This window comes from Loxodonta africana, chromosome 7 (assembly GCF_030014295.1).
Source record: "Loxodonta africana isolate mLoxAfr1 chromosome 7, mLoxAfr1.hap2, whole genome shotgun sequence".
Classification (NCBI taxonomy): domain Eukaryota; kingdom Metazoa; phylum Chordata; class Mammalia; order Proboscidea; family Elephantidae; genus Loxodonta; species Loxodonta africana.
The window spans coordinates 85193333-85217658 of NC_087348.1; the positions used below are offsets into that span (position 1 = coordinate 85193333).

Sequence of the window (24326 nt, forward strand, 5' to 3'; positions counted from 1 at the left end):
TTCCCCCAGCTTATTGATTTGAGTTTCCAAGTTGCTGCACGGGGAAGGGTGATCAGGCAGAGTCCACAGGACACCCTAATTGAAAGAGATAGAGCTGAGAGTTCAGGAAGACCAAGCCAGGTAGAATTTGAAGGCAGAATATCAGAGAAGAGAGATCTACACAGAGAGAGAACTCCAGAGATCTGTAGAGTTCAAGAATTCAGCTGAGTACTGATTTCTGTATATTTCTCGCAAATTGACAACTCTATAAGAAATCAGAGATTTCAAATCTCTGACACTCAGGAGTTGTAGTATGGGGAAGAGAGCTCTAGAATTGAGTCACTATCCTATTTTCAGTCATATGATCTTAGGCTAGTCCTTAACTTCTCAGAGCCTTGGTTTCTTCATCTGTAAAATAGGAATAGAAATATTGTCTACAGTAAAATGGATTTTTTAGATCATAATGGATCATTATTGTTGTTGTTAGGTGCCGTCTAGTTGGTTCCAACTCATAGTGACCCCATGTACAACAGAAGGAAATACTGCCAGGTCATGCGCCCAATCTCACAATCATTGCTATGCTTGAGCCCATCGTTGTAGCCACTGTGTCAATCCATCTTGTTGAAGGTCTTCCTCTCTTTTGCTGACCCTTTACTTTATCAAGCATGATGTCCTTCTCCTGGGGCTGGTCCCTCCTAATAACATGTCCAAAGTTTGTGAGAGGAAGTCTCCCCATCCTTGTTTCTAAGGAGCATTCTGGCTGTACTTCTTCTAAGACAGATTTGTTCATTCTTCTGGCAGGCCATGATATACTCAGTATTCTTCGCCAACACCATAATTCAAATGCATTACTTTTTCTTTGGTCTTCCTTATTCACTGTCCAGCTTTTACAGGTATATGAGGCAATTGAAAATATCATGGCTTGAGTCAGGTGCACGTTAGTCAAATGGACATTTTTGCTTTTCAATACTTTAAGGAAGTCTTTTGCAGCAAACTTGCCCAATGCAATATGTTGTTTGATTTCTTAACTATTAAAACCATCGGCATTGATTGTGGATTCAAGTAAAAAGAAATGCTTGACAACTTCAATCTTTTCTCTGTTTATCATGATGTTGCTCATTGGTCCAGTTGTGAGGATTTTTGTTTTCTTTATGTTGAGGTGTAATCCATACCGAAGGCTGTGGTCTTTGATCTTCATCAGTGCTTCAAGTCCTCTTCACTTACAGCAAGCAAAGTTGTGACATCTGCATAAAGCAGGTTATTAATGAGTCTTCAACCAATCTTGATGCCACATTCTTCTTCATATAGTCCAGCTTTTTATACTATTTGCTCACTATCCATATGGAATAAGTATGGTGAAAGGATACAACCCTGATACACACCTTTCCTGGCTTTAAACCACACAGTATCCCCTTGTTCTGTTCTCTTGGTCTATGCACATGTTCTGCATGAGCACGATTAAGTGTTCTGGAATTCCCCTTCTTCACAATGTTATCCATAATTTGTTAGGATGCCAGAGTTGAATTTCTTTGCCTAGTCAATAAAACACAGGTCAACATCTTGATCCACGTCCTTTTCTGAACCCAGCTGGAATTTCTGGTAGTTTCCTGTCAATATACTGCTGTATCCACGTTTGAATTATCTTCAGAAAAATTTTACTTGTGTGTGAAATTAATGATATTGTTCAATAATTTCTGCATTCTATTGACTCACCTTTCTTTGGAATGGGCACAAATATGGAGATCTTCCAGTCAGTTGGCCAGCTAGCTGTCTTCCAAATTTCATGGCATAGACGAGTGAGCACCTCCACCACTGCATCTGTTAGTTGAAACATCTCACTTGGTATTCCATCAATTCCTGGAGCCTTGTTTTTCACCATTCCCTTCAGTGCAGCTTGGACTTCTTCCTTTAGTACCATCAGTTCTTAATCATATGCTACCTCCTGAAAGGACTGAACATCAAACAATTAATTCTCTTTGGTACAGTAACTCTGTGCATTCCTTCCATCTACTCTTGATGCTTTCTGTGTCATTCAATATTTTCCCCATAGAATCAATCCTTCAATATTGCAACTCAAAGCTTGAATTTTTCTTCAGTTCTTTCAGCTTGAGGAATGCTGAGTATGTTCTTCCCTTTTGGTTTTCTAACTCCAGGTCTTTGCACATTTCATTATAATAATTTACTTTGTCTTCTTGAACCACCGTTTGAAATCTTCTGTTCAGCTTTTTTACTTCATCATTTCTTCCATTCACTTTAGCACCTCTACGTTCAAAAGAAAGTTTCAGAGTCTCCCCTAACATCCATTTTGGTCTTTTCTTTATTTCCTGCCTTTTAAATGACCTTTTGTTTTCTTCATGTTTTGATGTCTTTGACTTCATTCCACAAATCATCTGGTCTTTAGTCATTAGTGTTTAATGTATCAAGTCTGTTCTTTAGACAGTCTCCAAAATTGGGTGGTATATACCCAAGGTCATATTTTGGTTCTTGTGGACTTGTTCTAATTTTCTTCAGCTTCAACTTGAACTTGCATATGAGCAATTTACGGTCTGTTCCATAGTTCACCCTGGTCTTGTTCTGACTGATGATATTGAGCTTCTCCATCATCTCTTTCCACAGATGTAGTCAATTTGATACCTGTGTTTTCCATCCAGCAAGGTCCATGTATATAGTCACCATTTATGTTGTTGGAAAAAGGTATTTGCAATGAAGAAGTCATTCATCTTGCAAAATTCTATCATGCGATCTCTGGCGTAGTTTCTATCACCAAGGCCATATATTTCAACTACTGATCCTTTTTTTTTTCCAACTTTCAAATTTCAATCACCAGTAATTATCAATACAACTTGATTGTATATTTGATCAATTTCAGACTGCAGAAGTTGGTAAAAATCTTCAATTTCCTCATCTTTGGCTTTAGTGGTTGGTGTGTAAATTTGAATAATAGTTGTATTAACTGGCCTTCCTATCACTGAAAACATTGTGCTTCAGGATAGATCTTGAAATACTGTTTTTGACAATGATGAATGTGACACCATTCCTCTTCAATTTGTCATTTCCAGCATAGCAGAACATATGATCGTCTGATTCAAAATGGCCAATACCAGTCCACCTCAGCTCACGAATGCCTAGGATATCAATCTTTATGTGTTCCATTTCATTTTTAACAACTTCCAATTCTCCTTGATTCATACATTCTATGTTCTGATTATTAATGGATATTTGCAACTGTTTCTTCTCATTTTGAGTCATGCCACCTCAGCAAATGAAGGTCCCAAAAGCTTTACTCCATCCATGTCATTAAGATCAACTCTCCTTTGAGGAGGTTATTCTTCTCCAGCAGTATTTTCAGTGCCTTCCAACCTGAGGGGCTCATCTTCCTGCACTATATCAGACAACATTCCCCTGCTATTCATAAGGCTTTCACTGGCCAATTTTTTCAGAAGTAGACCGCCAGGTTCTTCTTCCTAGTCTGTCTTAGTCTGGAAGCTCCACTGAAACCTGTCCACCTTGGGTGACCCTGCTGATAATCTGAAATGCCAGTGGCATAGCTTCCAGCATCACAGCAACACACAAGCCACCACAATATGACAAACTGACAGGTGCATGGGGGATAACCCCAGTGCCGTTGAGTTGATTCCAACTCATAGCATGGGGGATAATGGATCCTTAATACCTGCGAAAATCACTTTGCAGACTTCATAAAACAACACAGGCCAAATTTAGGACTGTACCTTTTAGAGAAAGGAACAAGAGATGAGGGTGGTTGGGATGAATAAAAGTGAATTTGTTTATCTCAAGTGAACCAGAAAATACTCATCTTCTTCCTCTCTCTGAGTGGCCCCAGACAAACAGACATTCAGTGTCAAGTCCTGAGAACATAGAGATGAATAATATTTGGTCCCTCCCCTCAAGGGAGATAGACAACTACTATACAGCTACTTAATTCTATGACAGAGGGATAAACAGACAGTTATCTTATAACTGTTTAAGCTCTATGACAGAGGGATAGATATACAATTGAAATATATTAAAATCCATGATAAAGGAATAACACAGTAAAATCCATGATAAAGGGAAGCCTAGAGACTGTGGAGAAAGAAGCATGGTGGTGCGGTGGTCAAGCACTTGATTGCTAACTGAAAGGCCTGCAGTTTGAAGTCACCAGCTGCTCCACAGGAGAAAGATGTGGCAACCTGTTTCCATAAAGATTATAACCTTGGAAACCTCATGGGTCAGTTCTACTCTGTCCTATAGGATCACTGTGAGTAGGAATCGAATTGACAGCAACAGGTTTTGGTTTTTATTTTGTGTTTTGTTTTGTTTTAGAGACTCTGGGAGCCTAGGGGAAGCTCTTGATCTAGTTTGGCAGTTATCCACGTTTTCCAGAGAGGCGACAATTACTATAGTCACCAGCAGCTATCAAAATAAAGATATTCTGGAAGACTCAGAGATATTTCAGGATCTCCTGAGAAAGAAGACCACAAGTAGGCTTAAAACCAGTGACATTTCAATATAGACAAGGAAATAGCTTCTAGCCTTGGCAAAGGGGGGTACGAAAGGTAGAAGACTTCTATATTTTGAATACTATCCCCTAGATTGCGATAATCATATCTCATTTTGTTAGTTTTATTATTTACAATGATTGTCACCAACTTTTATTGATCATTTTCCATTTCTCATGTAGTTTCACAACAGTTATTTGATTTAATCCCCAAAATCATCCAACAGCGTGTTGATTATATTTCTGTTTTAGCATTCTGTAAACAGTGTTTATAGTTTCCAAAATTACTGAGGCATAGTAGGTTAAGTAACTGGCCCAAAAATCAATGCTAGTGATCCAAACCTAGATCCCATCTCATTTCAACCCCATGATGTCTTTTTCCTCATGTAGATATTGACCATACCTAAAAGAACATATTGGCAATGCTGGGTTTTGCTTGAATTTCATTTCTAAAATCAGATCCCAGCAGAGGGTGATACATATTAACCTTACTGAAGCTTTGTGAAAACAATTTATTATGAGATAAAGAGGTGCTTTAATCCACTAGTAATAATAAATCAGGGCAGCTACAGGTGGCCACAGTGGTGATGGGCTGCACAGTTCTGGGGAGCACCACACACATAGACCATGATATGAATGGAGTTTCTTAAAGTTGTGCAATGAGGCAACTGGGAATGATAATTTCTTGCCTGTTTACAACATTTTTCTGTTTACAAAGGACATTCACAACACTTAAGTTTACAAAATTACTGGTATTGTAGTTTCTCATTTTACAGAAAGGAAACGAGGTCTAGAAAGATTATAAGGTAATGCTGCTTTATGATATTTCCAGGATCTGAACCTTATAAGTCTTATTTTAGCAGTCTTTCCTCTGCCTCAAATGAATCTCAATTGTTTTTTACCTATAATTCTTTTATGCAACCTTTTTTGACCTATCAGATTCCAAGAGCTGGAAGTTACGATATTATCCACCGTATAGATGAGGATATCAGCATACTCAGATAGATGCACATCACATACCAGCTAACAGATGCCACATAAATATGATAAATACACAACCAGAGACATTACTCATTAAACATGTGCATGCCAGGATACAGCTACCACACGCTCGCCAAAACACAGCTGGCACTTACCCCACGCATACATGCACACTAAAAATTATATATACACACAAAAATATAAACCTACACATTCGTAACCATACCTAGAAGATTCAGCACCCTCATGGGTAAACAGTTGCTAGTACAGCCACATAGATGCACACTCACATACATTGGCGGGTTCCATATAAATATACATAGACGCAAATACAGAATTTTAAACACTTCATGTAAACTTTCTCTTTCTCTCTGGTCACCTCTTCCTTTCTTCCCTCCAATTATGATTACTCAAATACCTTTATTAGCTCCCAATTATGACTGCTTAGCCACTTTGAGATTTAAACAAGAAGCTTCATATAGCTGACCTCTTTCATCCAAGATAGATCCACTGTCATGGATACATAAATGCAAGAATAATTAAAATCATACATCCATGCTGGAACAAATCATGAGTTGTGGCATTTACAGCCTTCTCTTCTATACACAAAAAGATGGCTATGTGTATTTTCTCATTGAAGGAGAGAAAGAAAATGAGGCCAGCATAGCAGAAAGTCGAGATACATGCAGACACCATACATAGATCTTTCTCCAGGATGGCATGTCCAAACTGTTCTATATTGACACAGGTTGGAGACAGGAACTCAAGATCTATTTAGATAACTGGGTGCACACAGTCCAGTCAGTTAGATGCCCCAATCACTAAGACATTACACAGGATCCCAATCCTCCCATCTTTGGTAGGAATTAAGGACACTGAGGAGGTTATCCTGCTCACCTGCCATCTTGCAAGAACATATGGAAGACCCGTGAACGGATCTCCTTGGTCTTGGCTCCATAGACAATGGGGTTGACCACGGGTGGTAGCAATAGATAGACATTAGCCAAAACCACATGGAGCAGGGAGGTGGGACCACCCAGTCTGTGCACCACAGAGAGCCCAATGAGGGGTACATAGAAGACCAGGACAGCACAGAGATGAGAGATGCAGGTGTTGAAAGCCTTGAGTGCTGCTCCCCAAGAGGACAGAGCCAACACAGTCCGCAGGATGAGGATGTAGGAAAAACCAATGAAGAGGGAGTCCACGCCCATGATCGAGAGGATAATGAAGAGTCCATAAACTACATTGACTGTGGTGTCAGTACAGGACAGCTTCATAATATCTTGATGAAGACAGAAGGAGTGTGTGACAGTATGTGTTCGGCAGTATGACAACCGCTTCAGGATAAAGGGCAGTGGGAAGAAAAATACAAATCCCCTGATTAGGGCAGCTAGCCCAATTTTGGCCACAGTGGGCCCTGTGAGCACAGAAGCATGGTGCAGAGGATGGCAGATGGCCACAAAGCGATCAAAAGCCATGGCCAACAAGACAGCTGACTCCATGGCTGACAAAGCATGGATAAGGAACATCTGGGCCAGGCAAACGTTGAACTCGATCTCCTGGATGCCCATTAGGAAAAGGCTAGCCATCTTGGGCATGGTGCTGGAGGAAAGGACTAGGTCAATGGTGGAAAGCATGGCCAGGAAGAGGTACATAGGCTCATGCAGGCACCTTTCTACACGGATGATGAGGATGATGGCCAGGTTTCCCAGGCTGGCCAAAGCATACATCAAACACAGAGGGAAAGCCAGCCAAAAGTGTACATTAGGCCCCAGGCCAGGGATGCCCACCAGCAGAAAGTACTCTGGGTGGACTAGAGTTCCATTTGGGGTGGCCATGACAGGGAACAAGAGCTGGGGCTTCTGCATCCTGAATCCAGTGTCTATGAAAGAGAGAAGGAGGAATATCATTCAGTCATGATTCAGAGGGGAGAGGACCTATAAGGTAAGGGCACTGGAGAAGTGATGATACAAAACAGAAGGATAGAGTACTTCTAATAATTCTGAACCCTAGCCTCTCTCTGCTCTGAATCTCCTTGGACACACCTGCCTGTACACCCTGCATTTGCCTCTACCCTCTAAGTGTCCAGCACTGCTTCAGCAGATTTTATAATTGTCCCATCAATCTCAGTGTGCAAGGACGCACAAGGAGAACTTGTACAACAGTCCTTCGTTTTCGGAGCTAATGTTGCTGGTCAGGGCACTGCTCTCAGCCATTTCTGCAACAGAGTAGCTAGGCTGGCACAGAACCTTCCACATTTACTCAGCATTCCTGGTACATATTGGAGTTAGGGTTAGTCTGGGTCCAGAGATAGGGGCTCAGTCCGTGGCTGCCTTTAAGACTCACTGTAATCTGATTTAGCACAAAGTTAAAGTAGGGGCTCCGCCTGGGACTGGATTTCAAGAGGCAGGTTTTTGTTTAGACATTAGCAGCATTTCTCAAATTTTCTTGATAAGGACCATCTGGGGCAGTTGTTGAAAACTTCATCCCCTTGATCCTAGTCTGGGCCCCAAAAATCAGAATTCCCAAGGGAGGGAGCCTGGAAATCTATGTAATAAACAGTTATGTCCCTTGTCCCAAGGTGTTTTTTTGTTTTGTTTTGTTTTTTTATCACAGAAATTTGAGAAAAGCGGTTCTGGTATTCTGGGGGGTGAGGGGAGAGCCTACAATCTTCAGTCCCCAACAAAGACTAGGACAGGATCTGCCCTTGGGGTGTCTCAAGGCCCGCATAACAGTCAAACCCAGGTTATGGCTGGGTGTGACACTGAAACCAGCTGCAGCTGAGACATGAAACAAAATCATTCCATGCCACTCCACAATACTGGGCATCCAGAGACACACATCCTGTCCTCCACCTTCTCTCCCTAGTGATCACCCAACACCCAGGCTCACTACCTTTCTCTACATAGACCACTCTGTTTTTAGCCTCTTTCCTGATATAACCTACTGCCTGCTTGATATTTGTACCTTGATAGGCTATAGGCCCCACACTCATCTTGCCACAAATGGGACCCTTTCCAAACCTGGGTCTCTGCCCCTTCTTGATCTCAGTGAATCTGTACCACCCAGTCACCCAAGTCATCTAAGTCAGGGCATCTAATTCTATCCTGATTTCTCTGCTCTTTCACCCCCACATGTGAATTTGCTTTTCTAACTAATTTATTATAGACTTTCCTCTCATTTGACACCGCCTGCCTTGCTCCCAGCCTTATTATATCATTCCCCGAACTGGCCTCGCTGCCACCAAACCCAGTCTATTCCAATCCACCTTCCACACTGCTGCCATTTACATGGTAAAACTGGACATGTCAGCCTTCTGACATGTCAGGCTCCTGTTTAGAAAGTTACAGGTGGCTCCCATAGCCTTCAGGATTAAGTCGGAATTCTGTAGCCTAGAAGTCAAGGCCCTTCACTGGACCCCCAATTTAACTTTCTAGCTTTCCAGTTTCTTTCATCACCAATTCCCACCACCAACAACACACACACACACACACACACATACATTCTTCTCTAGGTACATTCATTTCCCTTGCCTTGTTCCTTCATTGAAGGGTAGGAGGCTTGAACCAGGGACTGCTGTCCTGGGAGGAGGATAGGCAAAGCTTGAAATGCACCTCACAAGGTTTTGAAGAAATTCCTCCTTGAGTAGATTGCTGAGCAAATTTTGGGCCCTGGCCACTCTAATCTGAGAAGGTGGGAAGGGTGCTCGCTGGGAGACTCTACCTCTCCAGGCAGCCAGGCTGTCTGAGTGAAGACCGCCTTCCTTACTTAACATGCCCTTCCTTCTCGGCCTCCACAGACTCCCCCAACGCTGGACCAAGCCTCCCCCTCGCCTTTGTTCTCTAGGCTGAATCTGCAGCACTCACTACCAGTGCCCCAGCTTCAAGCCGCCTCACATATATAGCCTGTCTGGGGGCCCCAGGGAACGTGAGGAGCGATGAAGACTGAGCAACTCGGGGCTCCCTGGGAGCCCAGGCGCCTACAGAAAGCTGAGCCCTGCTGCCTACCCAAAGGAGCTGAGTTCTGTTACTATTCTGAGGCCAGCTCAGAAGACTAGGGAGAGGGCAAGTGCCATGGGGTGAAGAGGCTAAGAGGAATGACCAGGGCTGGAAAAGAGGAGCTACCGAAATGGAGACTTGGGCGCGTAAAAAGAGCTACAGACCCGAACACTCGTTAAAAAAAAAAAAAAACCAAGTCCGTTGCTGTCGCGTGGATGTCGACTCATAGCCACCCTATAGGACGGAGTAGAACTGCCCCACACGGCTTCCAAGGAGCGTCTAGTGGATTTGAATTGCCAACCTTTATGGTTAACAACCGTAGCCCATAACCACTACGCCACCAGGGTTTCCCGAAAACTGTGGCGCCAGCTCAAAATACACCGCTCAACGGGACCCAAACTTGTTTCCGGGGACTGCCTCCCGCTAATTGATGCTGCCTCCTTGTGGTCACGTGAGAAGTTGCAGTCCTCGTATTGGACCCGGAGCAACGGCTTTGAGGATGATGCCTCAAGGGCCAAGAATCTCATTTCTGAATCTGAGTTCCTCCTACTGCATCATGCTGCCCCTTAGCTCTTCCTCACTCCCTCTTAAGCCAACCCTTTCTTCCTTGGGCCGCTAACCATAACTCTCCTCTATCTCCAGAAATAACAGTTTAATATACTAGCTTAAATGTAGGGCTCAGCCAGGAAACACTTGAGTCCAACTCCCAGCCCAACCACTTACTAAAAGTAAAACCACCCTAAGCATCAGTTTAATGTGAAAAATAAAATGAGATACTAGCCATTTTCCAGTGATTTTTTTTGTGTTTATTATTACTAGTCAAAATAACTGGAAGAGCCAATGAAGTAGGAGGAAATCCAGCTGAGACAGCTACAAGACAAAGGAAGAAAACATGCTGGGAAGAAAGAATGGACAACAGTGCAGAAAGCTCCTTAGAGGTCAAGCACTATAAGGACTAGAAATAAAAAATGGCTGGTTTCCTTGAGAAGAACTGTTGGGGTGAATTGGTGAGCCACACCAAACGTAGCTGAGTGAGGAGTGAGTGGGTTGGGAAGCTATGGGGTAAATGAACATAGACAATTCTTTCAAGAAGTTTGTATGTACAGAGAAGAGAAATGGGCATTGCTTGAAGCTCCCAGGAAAGTTTTTAAAATTTCTATTTCGAAACTAGAAGAGTTTGAACACAATTAATGCTGGCAGTACGAAGTTCGTACAGGTACCCTGTGTCTTTTACTTCTCACGTTACTGGTGGGGTTCTTCAGGGCTAGATCCTGTCCCTCCCCGTCTATACAGTACCCATGAGTAATTTTACCTACGCCCGTGGCGCCAAACAAGCAAATCAGGCCAGACCAACCTCCTGAGCTCCAGACATGCTTAATGTCTATTGACTATCACCACTTACGTGTCCTCAACCAAAAACAAACAAACAAACATAGCCATCAATTCCGACTCACAGCAATACTGTAGGACAGAACAGAGCTTCCCCATAGGGTTTCCAAGGAGCACCTGGTGGATTTGAACAGTGACCTTTGGTTAGCAGCCTGAACTCTTAACCGCTGCACCACCAGGGCTCCAGCTGTCCCTCAGGCACCTCAAAATCAACACCACCAACTATGTTCATGATCTCTGGTCCCTAATCTATTCCCTGTTCCCTGTTTTTTGGCTTGTTCTGTCACAGAAAATCATTCTGTTACCTAAGCCAGAAATCAGGAAGTTATCATCCCTGATTTTTCTCTCTCACCTCCTTCCCACACCACACCCAGTCAGTCACCAAGTCCTCTTTATTTTACTTCCTAGATCTCTTGTGAATTAGTCAATTTTTCTCCATCTCCTCTGTCTTTACTCCAGCTATCATAAGGTCCTTCATGAGTGTCCCTGCTTACCTCTCCATCACCATTTCCAACATTCTACCTCCCTTTCTGCACTCTTAGTGCCCAACACACTGAAATTAACCCATTACTTCAATGTGCCATGCTCTCTCTCTCTCGCCCTTCTGCTGTCTTTTGTTTTTCTCCGTGGTAAGAATACCTACTCTATTCCCTGTCCATCCAGTTCTTAACTTCAGGTCTCCGCTTAAATATCTTTTCTTAGAAAGACCTTTCCTGACTCCTAACCTAAGTAGGACCACCTAACTCTCATCCCCTTTGTTCCATAGAATTCAACATTGTTTGTGAGATTAAAGAATACTAAAAGAAGTTAGAGTCATGTTTTATCATTCAAGAAAAGAGTTAAAATATTTATACAAGTCCCAGAAAATGTAAAAGTTAAGTGAAGAAAAGCAAGAATCTGAGAAGACAGATAGCCAATGATAGGCCTCTCTGAACCCATAAGGTTTAGACTCTTGAAGCAGCTTGGGTTTGTTGACTATGATTTTCCACCTTGTGTGAATGCTGAGAGTAATAGGAAACCTGTCTTGGAAGGCCAGATTCCTAAACCTTAGGAATTCTTGCACAGAAGTTAGCTGTGGCAGCCACTTTGGCAAAAAAAAAAAAAGCAAAGGAGTCTATTGAATCCTGTTGAAGATGCAGAGAATAACAAAGAGAAGAGCAGGAAATAAGGACTGTTGAAAATACTGGGCCCTAAACTTTGCTTTGCATTTGTTTATGTTGAATATAACATATCCTGCTCAAAACAGTGTAGATGCTGTATCCCTAAACTAAGCATACTCTCAGTTATGCACTGAGGTGCATGAAACAGGGGAAAACACAGAAGAGATGGAAAGGAAAATGCAGAGGCTTTGTAATATGCATGTAATAACATTTAGGGGAAGAACGATGCCTCAGGAAATAGCTAGTTGTACCAGACAGCAAATTTTTTAATTGCCCAAGAAAACAGAAGTATTTCATATGCCATTTCCACCAAAAGGAGACTATTTATATAGGTGAATATTTTTCTCACATTGTGTGGGAATCATATTGTTACTCCTAACTTTTTATTAGCAATTCTCCCATGTTTTTATCCCTAAACTCTGGAAAACAAACAGCGGGCACAGATTGACAAAGAGGAGAAGTTCTGAAAACTTGAAACCATCAACTGTTCCTTTTTTCCCTTTGTTTTTTCATTTCTGCCCCATTCCCCAGATAGCACTTTATTTCTCTTGAAGGCCTCTATAGCCAGTGGTGGTAACATGAAAATGTGGAGGTTCACATTTTGAGCCTTTCTTCTGCCGAGGAAATATTATTGAACTGTGTGGAGGTCACATTTTGTTTTGAGGACTTATTTATGTTTTCTAAGTTTTGTGAACGTAGAGTTGATGCTTGTGGTGGGTATTTGTCATTCACTGCGGCCACCTAGCACTTTGATAATCTTCCTATGTTTAGAAACTCTTCTTCATGGCTAATTAATCAACTTTGCCATCATAACAACAACAACAAAAAAAAAAACTACAAAATTACAGGGACTTACAATAAGCATTTCTCACTCACATATCATGTCCTTCATTGCAGGCAGATTGCTGGGACTCTGCTCTGTGTCTTCTTATCCAGAGACCAAGCCGAAGGAGGAGCCCCTCTTTGGGACATATCTTTATTGTGGCATAGAGGGGGAAAAAAAATAAAGAGCAAGAGGTAGTGAAGCATGCAATGTCTCATAAAGTTTCTGTTTGGAACTGAAACACTTCACCTCCAATCCCATCCCAATAACCCAGGACGGTCACATTCCCAAAACTGATGATGGACCGAGGAAGTATTCCACTTTTAGGGAGACACTGTAAATCAAAAGGCAATGAATTACGAAGTATATTCCTCTTACAAGAAGAGATGAAATAGATGGATACAACGATACAATCTACCAGAGGTGAAGGTATTTGCCTTATGTTTTGCCAATCATATATATCTGCAGGAAGCTGATCCAGAAGCTTTGACCATAAAACAGTAGATACCACACTGTATTGTTCTGATGAGGAGTGGTGATAGAAAAATTCATCTTCCGGAGACTGCAATGGCAGAGATTCTAGTGGTGGCTTCTAGTGTCCGTAGGTGTATGACCTTTTACTGTGCTCAGTGGTATCTCCACTGGACTGGACCTACAGGATGAATTGATTATGTTCCAACCTTCACCATCAACGAACTACCTAATATCCTTTAATAAGTCTTTTTTCTGCTTAAAATAAGCTTATGATGCATGATCATTAAGGTTGTGTGTCAACCTGTCTGGCCATTATTCTCAGTGGTTTGGCAGTTATGACGTATTTTGGTAGTGGTATGATAATATGATCACTTCCATGAGATTTGATGTAATGTGATCACCTCCATGATGGGATCTGCTGTGAGTAGCCAATCGTTAAAAGGGAGTTTCCTTGGGGGTGTGGCCTGCATCCAGTATAGGTGGACTTTCTGGCATGGCTCATGGGCTTTTGCTCACTCTGGATCCTGCAGCTGCCTCCTGTTCATCTGACCTTCGGTTCTTGGGACTTGAGCTAGCAGCTTACCTGCTGTCTTGCCCACTGATCTTGGAATTCGTTGGACTTTCCAGCCTGTGAGCAAGAGCTCTGCTGTCTGACCTGCTAATTTCTTCAATAATTTGTGAATTCTGTTGGATCACCTTTCTCTGGAATGGGCACAAACATGGATCTCTTCCAGTCAGTGGGTCAGGTAGCTGTCTTCCACATTTCTTGGCATAGTACGTGCTTCCAGCATTGCATCCATTTTCTGAAACATCTGAATTGATATTCCATCAGTTCCTGTAGCTTTATTTTTCAACAGTGCCTTCAGTGCAACTTGGACTTCTTTCAGCACCATCAGTTCCTGATCATATCCACCTCCTGAAATGGTTGAATGTTGACCAATTCTTTTTGGTACAGTGACTGTATTCCTTTCATCTTCTTTTGATGCTTCCTGCATCATTCAATGTTTTGCCATATCATTGTTGTTGTGTGCCATTGAGTTTATTCTGACTCATATGAGACCCTATAGGACAGAGTAGAAATTACCCACAGATTTTCCTGCAGCTGCGTGAATTAGGAGAAACCACCAGCCTTACCCATGGACTCCAGACAATCCAGCCTCTAAAACCATGTGAGCCATTTCCTTAATATAGATCTCTCTAAATATATTCATACTCTTTACTGGTTTTGCTTTTCTAGAGGTGTGGTGTTTTCAATTTATGTTATTAATCAGTATTTGCTTTCAATGTTATAGCTTGCCTTAAGGACTTTCTGAGACTTTGCAAAGTGGACCAATAAGAAACATTGGGTCTTAATCCATCACTGGACTTGTTGGGAAAAAAAAAAAACTGACACCTATTCAGATGCAAGATGGTAGAATTAAAAGAGAAACTCAAGTTCAATTCTGATACCCAAGAAAGACCTTTCTGGCTACAATTGAGCAAAACAAAAAGGAATGGGAAACAAGAGATATTTTAGTTTCTCTGTGGAAACAAGGTTCAGTAAATTTACCTGGGCACTTCAGTATCTTTGAAGATAATTAGTAATAGGAGAAAGTTCATCTTGTTTAATTTTCAGAAATTTTTAATTGCTAACACATATTAATTTGGACCATGCTATTATCTGGTGCTAATTTCATTAGGCCTTTCTCTATGGTTTGTACAAAGTAGCTAAGCATAATTTAAGATGGGAAAATGACTAGCCAGTGTTAGCCTCTAAGGGAAAGACCAAGATCTGAGGTTTTACTTTAAGGGTTTAAGATGTTTTCAAGTCAAGAGCCCTGTAATGCCTGAATCCTGCCTTAGCCCAAAGACCTCTTCTTGCTGAGGTATATATGTATGTAGTTGAGATAAACGGAGCCTTGGTATCTCAGTGGCTAAGCATTCGATTGCTAACCAAAAGGTTGGCAGTTCCATGGGAGATAAGACCTGCCGATCTGCTCCCCTAAAGATTATAGCCTAGAAAACCCTATGGGCAGTTCTACTCTGTCACATGGGGTCACTATGAGTCAAAATCGACTAAACATCACCTAACAACAACATGTGAGAAATACATATAAAAGCTTATATGTATATAAGGAGCCCTTGTGGCATAATGGTTAAGGGCTTGGCTGCTGAACAAAAGGTTGGCAGTTTAAAGCCACCAGTGGCTCTGAGGTAGAAAAGACCTGGCAATCTGCTCCAGTAAAGATTACAGCCTAGGAAAACCTATGGGCAGTTCTACTCTGTCCTGTAAGGTCACTTATGAGTCAAAAGAGACTCAAAGGCATACAACAACAACAACAAATATATATATATGTATATATATATATATATATACATATATATATAAAACAAACCAAACTTGTTGCCGTTGAGTCAATCCCAACTCATAGTGACCCTATAGGATAGAATAGAACTGCACCATAGAGCTTCCAAGGAGTGCCTGGTGGATTCAAACTGCCAACCTTTTGGTTAGCAGTCAAACTCTTAACCACTACACCATCAGGGTTTCCATATCTATAAACCCAATGCCGTCGAGTCAATTCCATATACATATATATGGTAAAATATTGAATGATGCATGAAGCAGCAAAAGAAGATGAAAGGAATACACAGTCACTGTACCAAGAAGAGTTGGTCGACGTTCAACCATTTCGGGGGGTAGTGTATGATCAAGAACTGATGGTACTGAAAGAACTCCAAGCTGCACTGAAGGCACTGGTGAAAAACAAAGCTACAGGAATTGATGGGATACCAATTCAGATGTTTCAAAAAACGGATTCAACACTGGAAGCACTTGGTATGCCAAGAAATGTGGAAGACAGCTACCTGACCCACTGACTGGAAGAGATCCATATTTGTGACCATTCCAGAGAAAGGTGATCCAACAGAATTCAGAAATTATCGGACTGTATCATAATTATCACAGGCAAGTAAAATTTTGCTGAAAATAATTCAAAAACAGTTGCAGCTACATAAAATCAAAACAAAACAAAACAAAACTGGATGCCACGAGTCCATTCCAACTCATAGCGACCCTATAGGACAGAGTAGAAATGTCCCATGGAGTTTCCAAGGAGCACCTGGTGGATTTGAACTTCCGACCTTTTGGCTTAGCAGCCGCATATATTCCAATTCATGGCCTCTCACATAGAAGCTGTCCTACCACATTCTTGAGGGTCTTGTTGCTACTGCTCCTTTTCTCTGCTTCTGGAGTTGCTCCCTCTTCTCTGCTCCCTGCCTCTCAGTCTTTCCAAACACTTAAACCCTAATACACACTTGCGGTGAACCCCTACTTTCTGACCACAGAGGAACACAGGGGCACATGCAGAAAGGTACTCCACCCTCTCTGGACAGAACTGTAGGTCTGAGCTTATGGACTCACCTCCCCTTCCACCCCTAACTCCCTTCCTCTGCCTAAGGTAAGTGATAACAAATACCTGCAGCTTTGCTGCTCTGAAGTGAGATTACTTTTATCTGGGGGAAAAGAGGCATTAACTTCCCATACTTTGAACCCTGGGGGGGCGGGGGGGGGGGTTCAGCCTTGTCTTCTAGAAAGACTAAAGAGAAAGTTGGGTCACACAGAACCAGACCTGGCTGACCTCATAGAGTGCTGACTTTCACATGGAAAACGGGCAAATGAACAGCATTAGGTCTGCTATTGCCTGGAAGGAACAAGATTAGCTTCTAAGGAGACACTTGTCAGCCAAAGAGCAAGCATGAGAAGCAAACGGTTCGTCGGCTAGAGCGCCTGCTTGTGCCTCCTAATGCAGGGTCCAGACGCCCTCATTCGGAAATCTCAACCCTTCGACCACCCAACTCTTAACTCCTCGGCCCCTTTACAGTTAAGAGGCTCGGGGTGGGGAAAAGACGTTGGAAAAACTAAGGAAGCAGAGAAAACACACTGCCACTTCAAGCCCGTGTCCTCACGTCTGATTGGCTAGGGTTGGTCTGATCGCTATCTCTGATTGGCTGCTCCCACAAAGACGCAGCCACCGGGTACATACGCCGCCTGGGCTCTGCCCGCCGCTCATTGTTTCCGGGGCCTCGGGGCTCTGCGAAAGGGGCCGAGGAGCCTGCAAGCGACCCGGCCTTGGTGGCTGGGCTTTCGGAGCCCGGCCGGTAAGTGTTGCGTTTACGGGCCCTGTCTCTCCCGACCCTGCGGAATTCGGCCGTGGGAACCAGGTGTCTCCACCTTCGGTTTCCGCCGCGAATCGCTAGTCCAGGCTGAGGAGGGAGGTGGGTAGACAGCCGTACTGCGTAAGTCAGAGGCCCGGCAAGTTCACCTTCTCATCCCCGACCCGCCAGCTGCCCAATGGCCCTGCCCTGCGGCCTGTGGCGGGAGGTTACCACCCTCCTCGGCTCCTGAAACTTGAAGGTTACCCCTTCAAACCTTCCCTCGTACAGAGACACACACGCACACTCATGCACACTCTGGTCCCTGGTCCTTCTGGAGCCTTTGCCCCGCCCCACCACTCTCACGTCTTTCCTGGACCGGCTCCCCACCCTGCCAAAGAAAGGCACAGTGGAAGACTCCGTTCAGGCATTCTGTAATTTATCTGAGGCACTTAAACGTTTATTTCTCTAAATTTGGTTAAAGTAATTTATGCATAAAAAAGGGCTTATATTGAAAAGCAATAGCCACTTGTCCCCAAATCCCTCTTGCAGAAACCATCATTTTAATTTACACATATTTACATCTTTTTTTTAATGACCCTAAATCTAAATAAAGGAGAGTGGGTGGTGCAAACAGTCTGCCATCTGCTGCTAACCCAGAAGTTGACAATTTGAACCTATCCAGCAGCTCCGAGGAAGAAAGGCCTGGCAAAGTGTTTCAATAAAGATTGTCACAAAGAAAACCCTATGGAGCAGTTCTGCTCTGTAACACATGGGTCCCCATGAGTCCAGCCAACTCCAGAGTAGCTAACAACAACAACAAATCTAAATAATATGCTTCCACTGTATCTCTTGATTTATCGTTTTAGTATTTCTTTACCTCACTTTCCTACTGCCACCATCAATATTTGCTTGCTATTCTAGTTCTGTTGATTTCCTTTTCTAGCTATAAATAATAGATACCAACCTCCATTTCTTGTCTTGTCAACTTTAGGCAGTAGCTCTTGGTGCCTCCACTATTAGATGAGGATGTTGACACTTCTTCCACTTCCAACCTACTGCCATCTGGGCCTCAGCACTGAAGTTCAATTCTCAGGTATTCAGCAAATATTTGAAGCATTGTTCTAGGCATTGGAGATAAAGTAGTGAACAAAATGGACAATGTCCCTATCCTCATGAAACTTCTAATATGGGAAGTAAGACAATAAACAAATACATGGCAAATGATATTAAATGCTATGAAGAAGAACAGAGCAGGGTCATGGTGAGGTTATCTTTATAGGAAGGTCAGGTTGTAGGAAGACTGAGGGGAGGAAGAAGGAGGGAACTCAGAAGTTGCTTTGGACATGTTAGGTTTGTGATATCAATTAGACCTACAAGTGAAGATGTCAAGTATGTATGGGGATATATGAGTCTGGAGTTCAAAGGAGAGGTCCAGGCTAGAGACATAAATATGGAAGTCATCAACATGTAGATGATATTTAAAGCTGTGAGACTGGATGGGATCATCCATAGAAGGAGGATAGATAGAGAAAAGGTCCAAAGGGAGAGGATGGAACCAGCCAAAGAAATTGAGAAGGAGCAGCCAGGGAGTAGTAGGAGAACCAATAGACAAGCTTCTCAGAAGCCAAGAATGATGCATCAGATGATGCTGACAGGGCAAGTAAGGTAAGGGCTGAGAATTGACCATTGGATTTAGCAGTATTCACTGGTGAACTTGACAAGACTGTGATGGAGTAATGATGGGGCAAAGTCTTGAAACGAATTTGAGAGAGGATGAAAGGAGAAAAAGTGAAGATAGTAAATATAGGTAGCTCTTTCAAAAGCTTTATGGTAAAGGGAAGCAGAGAAATAGATCCTAGCTAAAGAGGATTGTGCAGTCAAGAGAGAATTTTATTTAAGTTGGGAACTATTTCAGCATTTTTTAAATCTGATGGAAATTATCTAGTGGCGGGGAGACTTGAAATGCAGGAAGGATAGGACACAACTGTTTTTGAATAGGTGAGAGAGTAAAGGATTTAGTGAACAAGTGGAGGAGTTGGTCTAAAAAAAAGTTGACATAAAGTTCATCCATGCTATCTGAAGGGAAGACAGAGTGGCCATTCTCTTCTGATCGTTTCTGTGAAATGGGTAGCAAGGTCATCACCTGACCCTGCTGACAGAGGGAAGGGTATTGGTTGGAGAATAGAGAAGAATGGCAAAATAGTTGTCTAGAAGAGTGGGAGGAGGGAAGTTCTGGAACATTTATCAGCCCTGACAATGTAAAAGCAAACTCTTCTCTTTTTTTGACCATAGATTGATTCTAAAACCAGTAAGCAGTGAGTACCTTACTGAAAAACCAAACTCATTGCTGTCGAGTCAATTCCAACTCATAGCGACCTTATAGGACAGAGTAGAACTGCCCTGTAGGGTTCCCAAGGCTGTAATCTTTATGGAAACAGACTACCATATCTTTCTCCCAAGGAGCAGCTGGTGGGTTCGAACTGGCAGCAGTTTCAGTTAGCAGCTGAGCCCTTAGCCACTGTGCCACCAGGGCTCCTTAGCGGTTACTTTAGGACCATAAAAATATTGTTCACTGCAGAGCAAATTAATTTGCTGGAATTTTATTTCCTTCTTGTAACCCTTGTTGCATTTCATGCTTTAGTTTGGTTTACAGTGGAACCTTGATTTTATTTGTTTTTCCCCATGCTTTTCTAATTCTCATTCCTTTTTTTTTTTTTGTCTTATCGAGATTGGGAACATGCTTTCTTCACTTTGTCACTAATGCCTTCCAGCTTTTCTCTTTTACTTGAAATCCAATCCAATCTTTTCTTGAAGACATCCTGAGAATCCATTGACTTCTTCTTCCAGTTTGAAGCATTTGTTTTAAGTCTGTCCTCTTATTTTCACCCTGGGGTTTCTTATGCACTGTCCTCCTGGGTTTTGTTTTGCTATGTTTGTCATGCCTTTTTCTTTCTTGGTTTTCATCCTTCTTTTGCTGGAGTAGGTACATCTTCAAGTAACTTCCTTTGAAGGAGTATGTTGAAGGTGGACTTTTAAGTACTTGCAGTGAAAATGTCTTCATTTTGACCTTTTTATTGTTAGCCCTGGTATCACAATGGTTAAGAGGTATGGCTGCTAACCAAAAGGTTAGCAGTTTGAATCCACCAGCCACCCCTTGGAAACCTTATAGGCCAGTTCTGTTCTCTCCTGTAAGGTCACTATGAATCTGAGTCAACTCAACAGCAACGGGTTAGGTTTTTGGCTTGGTATTGTTAGTTTGGTTGGATAAATAATACTGGGTTGAAAGTCACTTTCAGTCACAACTTTAAAGGGGTTATTACATTGGCTTTCTATTTCTAGTACTTGGTATTGCTGATAAAAGGAAAATGCTAGTCTGACTATTCTTTTTTAGATGACTGATTTGTGGATGCACGTGTGTGTGTTCCACTCTCCCCTTGTGTTTTTCTCTGGAGGTGTTTAGGAACTTCTGTCATTATTTTGACGTGGTGGTGTGTATAAGTGTGAGTCTTTTCTTTGTGCAGAACTCCCTGTCACAGACTTGCATCTCTGTCTTCAGGTCTTGGAAGTTTTCTTCTACTGTTCTATGCTACTGAGCATGGAGCCGCTCAGATTATAGCAGCAAATCCACTATGTCCTCTGCTATAGTCCTTTTCTGCATTTCCAGACTATTCTTTTTGTTGCTCAAGTTTATTTCTCAACAGAAAGTTGATAAATCATGTATCCACTGATGATATCCCTCCTACTCGCTTTACTGTTCTTTTACTATTATTTTATTGAGGGTCTCAGAAGGGAGGTGTATTTCCTATTGTTGCTATAACAAATTGCCACAGATTTGGTGCTTTACAACAACACAAATTTATTACCTTACAGTTCTCTGTGTTAGAAGTTCACCACGGATTTCACTGGACCAAAATCCAGAGCTGCATTCCTTATGGAGGCTTCAAGGAAGAATCTGTTTTTATGCCTTTTCCTGCTTCCAGGGGCCACATGCATTCCTTGGCTGTGGCCCCTTTCTCCATCTTCAAAGCCAGTGGTGGCAAATCAAGTGCTTCTTACATCACATTACTCTGACCCTGCTTCTTCCATCACGCCCTTCTCTGACTGAATTCTTCTGCCTCCTCCACCTCCTCCTTTTAAAGACCCGTGTGATTGCATCAGCTCACCTGGCTGATCTAGGGTAGCCTCTCTATCTTAAGATCAGCTGATTAGCAACCTGACTTCAATGTGCGACCTTAGTTCTCTTTTCCCCTGTAACATAATACATTCTCAGGCTCCAGGAATTAGAATATGAACATGTTTGGGAAAGGTGGGTGGCAAGCATTATTCTCCCTGCCACAGGAGGGGAACTCACTTGTGCTTAATCTGTCATCTTTGCTTTAGAGAAGAGGCAACAGACACCCAGAAAAGGTACTCAGCCTCCATCTCTTAAATCCAGGGCTCTCTGGATTTAATGAACTGAAAGCTCTTTGTAGAGGACCCAACATGGCATCTGCAATCACAGTCTCTGTGTCGGGGACTGTAAAACAACCCTGGGGCAGGATGCAGAAGACCAGAGAAGGAAAGTCTTCTAGCTTCAGGACAGGCAGGAGCCCCACTCAAGGCAGGCAGATTTTGACTTGGGAAATAAAACCAAAAACAGTGTACCTGGGATAAGACAGACAGCAGAGGAGATCATTTCCAGCTGGGAGAACAGCAAGAACTCAAGTAGGGGAGGACGAATGAACATGGAGTATACAAGAAAGTGTGGAATCTTCTCTCTTTGCTTGGCTGAGTATAGGTGCCATTTTGGGTGTGAAAGGAGAGTGATTTTTTTAAGACCCCTGTGGTACAGACTGTGAGGAGTTTGGGTTGGGCACTGGGGAGCCAGGGTAGGCTCTTGAGTAGGTAGTGATTTAGCAAAACTAGGGTACTGGATCCCACAGTGTGGTAGTGATAATAGGAAGAAGAAAAGCAAGGGACAGAGAAACCAGTTGGGAAGGTATGACCTGCAGATGGCCTGCAACAGAGTTCTGTAAGATCTAATTACTGCCTCATCTCCTTCAAAAGACCTTGCTGGACTATCCTAAACCACAGTGATTTCTCTCGCCTCATGAATTTTTATTATACCTTGAAGCTTAGAGATGTTAAGTAATTTTCCGAAGATAAAATGGTAGAGCCCAGGACCAAGCATCTGTAAAATAAGAATAGTGGTTTCTACCTGGGGTTGTGAGATAAGTTAATCCACATAAAGTGCTCAAAACATGTGTTCATCAAGGAATGATAGCTATTGATATTAGTATATAATACTGCTCGCAATTACCTAACAGAAATTATAAAAGCATGTTGTGGTTTAGGACCTATTTCATATGTCTAGCTGGTTTATTCAGTCAACAAATACTTATTCAGCACTAACTACACCTCAGGCAATGTTCTAGGTGCTAATGATATAGCAGTGCTTAAGCCAACATGGCATCACCCATTCAGACTCTAGCTGGTAAGACAGACTTATAAAGTGAATAAATAAATATTGATAGGTGAGCCAAGAGCCTGCCATTGACCATTCAAGACCCATACCTATATGTGGCTTTGGCAGAAATCTCAGGTTTCTTGCTAGAGTAGTGACTTCATCAATATGGGTTTGATTATCATCAGATGTGCTTTGTTTTGTTTTTGTTTTCTTGTAAGGGGTGGTGTTTCATCTCTGCCTCTAACAAGCACTGAAAGCTGGGGAGAGTATCATGGTATCTTGATGAATAATGTAAATAACAACTGTGTATTAGTGCTGGATAAGTGGGCAGGAGTTTGAAGAGTATGTGGAAAGTACTGTTTACCTTATATTTTACACTTCAGTGTGTAACACAAGAAAACAAATTGTGCTTATAGTTGTATATATAAGGCTTTTTGTATATTTTCTGCACCTTGAATTATATAAATGGACATACTAACATACCATAAAGCGGGACTGAAGGCATTTCAGACCTTATTTAGGACACTGAAACACCACATTTTATGTGACCCTATCCAAGTTTAAGAGAGACAGTTCTCATTTGGAGAGCATAGTTGAGGTGGAGTGGAATGAACTGGTAGAGCAAACCCTGAGGAGGGTCAGAGATGACTAAATGAATGAAAACTGAAAGCACCTGACTTCCACTCACTTAGATATCCCCAGATGTTCCTTCTGTGGTATGAGTCACGTGGCCCAGTCAGAACTTCAGTTGAGAAGGCCAGTGCTTATTAAATAAGATTAATACAGGACCCAAAGGAAGTTGTTTATTTAGTCATTATTCTTTTTACTGATCTTTCTGTTCTTCTGTTACCTTTTCTCTTATTTGTTTTTCTTTTCCTCTTCTCAAGCCTTCACTACCTCTCCCTGGTTTTACTTTTATTGAGGAGGTTGTGAGAAGGAACCATGGATCCTGCAGCTTTGGTGGAAGCCATTGTGGAAGAAGTGGCTTGTCCCATCTGCATGACGTTCCTGAAGGAGCCTGTGAACATCGACTGTGGTCACAGTTTCTGCCACAGCTGTCTCTCTGGACTCTGGGAGGTCCCAGGAGAATCCCAGAACTGGGGTTACACCTGTCCACTCTGCCGGGCTCCTGTCCAGCCTGGGAACCTGCGGCCTAATTGGCAGCTGGCCAATGTTGTGGAAAAAGTCCGTCTGCTAGGGCTTCACCCAGGAATGGGACTGAAAGGTGATGTGTGTGAGCTCCACAGGGAATGGCTTAAGTTGTTCTGCAAAGAGGATGGCCTGATGATGTGTGAGGCCTGCAGCCAGTCCCCAGAGCATAAGACCCACAGCGTTGTGCCCATGGAGGATGTCGCCTGGGAGTATAAGGTGAGAGATGGAGGCTTGGCTGGATGCCCCAGCCTCTCCCCTGCCCCTCACTTGGTTGTCTCTAGATCAA

General features: G+C 42.6%; 2 protein-coding genes across 5 annotated transcripts in view; one reads left to right on the plus strand and one right to left on the minus strand.

Annotated features, from left to right (window-relative positions):
- Nucleotides 1–6354: 6354 nt before the first annotated feature.
- On the minus strand, nt 6355–7937 carry LOC100667542 (olfactory receptor 51D1). The gene has a single exon (XM_003421525.4). The coding sequence runs from the start codon at nt 7369–7371 to the stop codon at nt 6355–6357; it is 1017 nt and encodes a 338-aa protein (XP_003421573.3). The 5' UTR covers nt 7372–7937.
- Nucleotides 7938–17320: 9383 nt separating this feature from the next.
- TRIM68 (tripartite motif containing 68) overlaps nt 17321–24326 on the plus strand; it is a 31786-nt gene continuing 24780 nt past the window's right edge. For 2 of the 4 annotated variants that reach the window (XM_003421524.4, XM_064288574.1), the window contains exons 1-3: nt 17321–17445; nt 18434–18535; nt 23776–24256. In XM_003421524.4, coding sequence (XP_003421572.2) covers nt 23831–24256 — 426 coding nt within the window. In that variant the 5' untranslated portion in view covers nt 17321–17445; nt 18434–18535; nt 23776–23830. The remainder of the gene's footprint in view (nt 17446–18433; nt 18536–23775; nt 24257–24326) is intronic. The other 2 variants (XM_023540588.2, XM_023540587.2) reach the window with 2 other exon arrangements.

Bases quoted from the DNA above. Each gene is read 5' to 3' on its own strand.
- LOC100667542 (XM_003421525.4), bottom strand. From the start codon at position 7,371: ATGATATTCCTCCTTCTCTCTTTCATAGACACTGGATTCAGGATGCAG.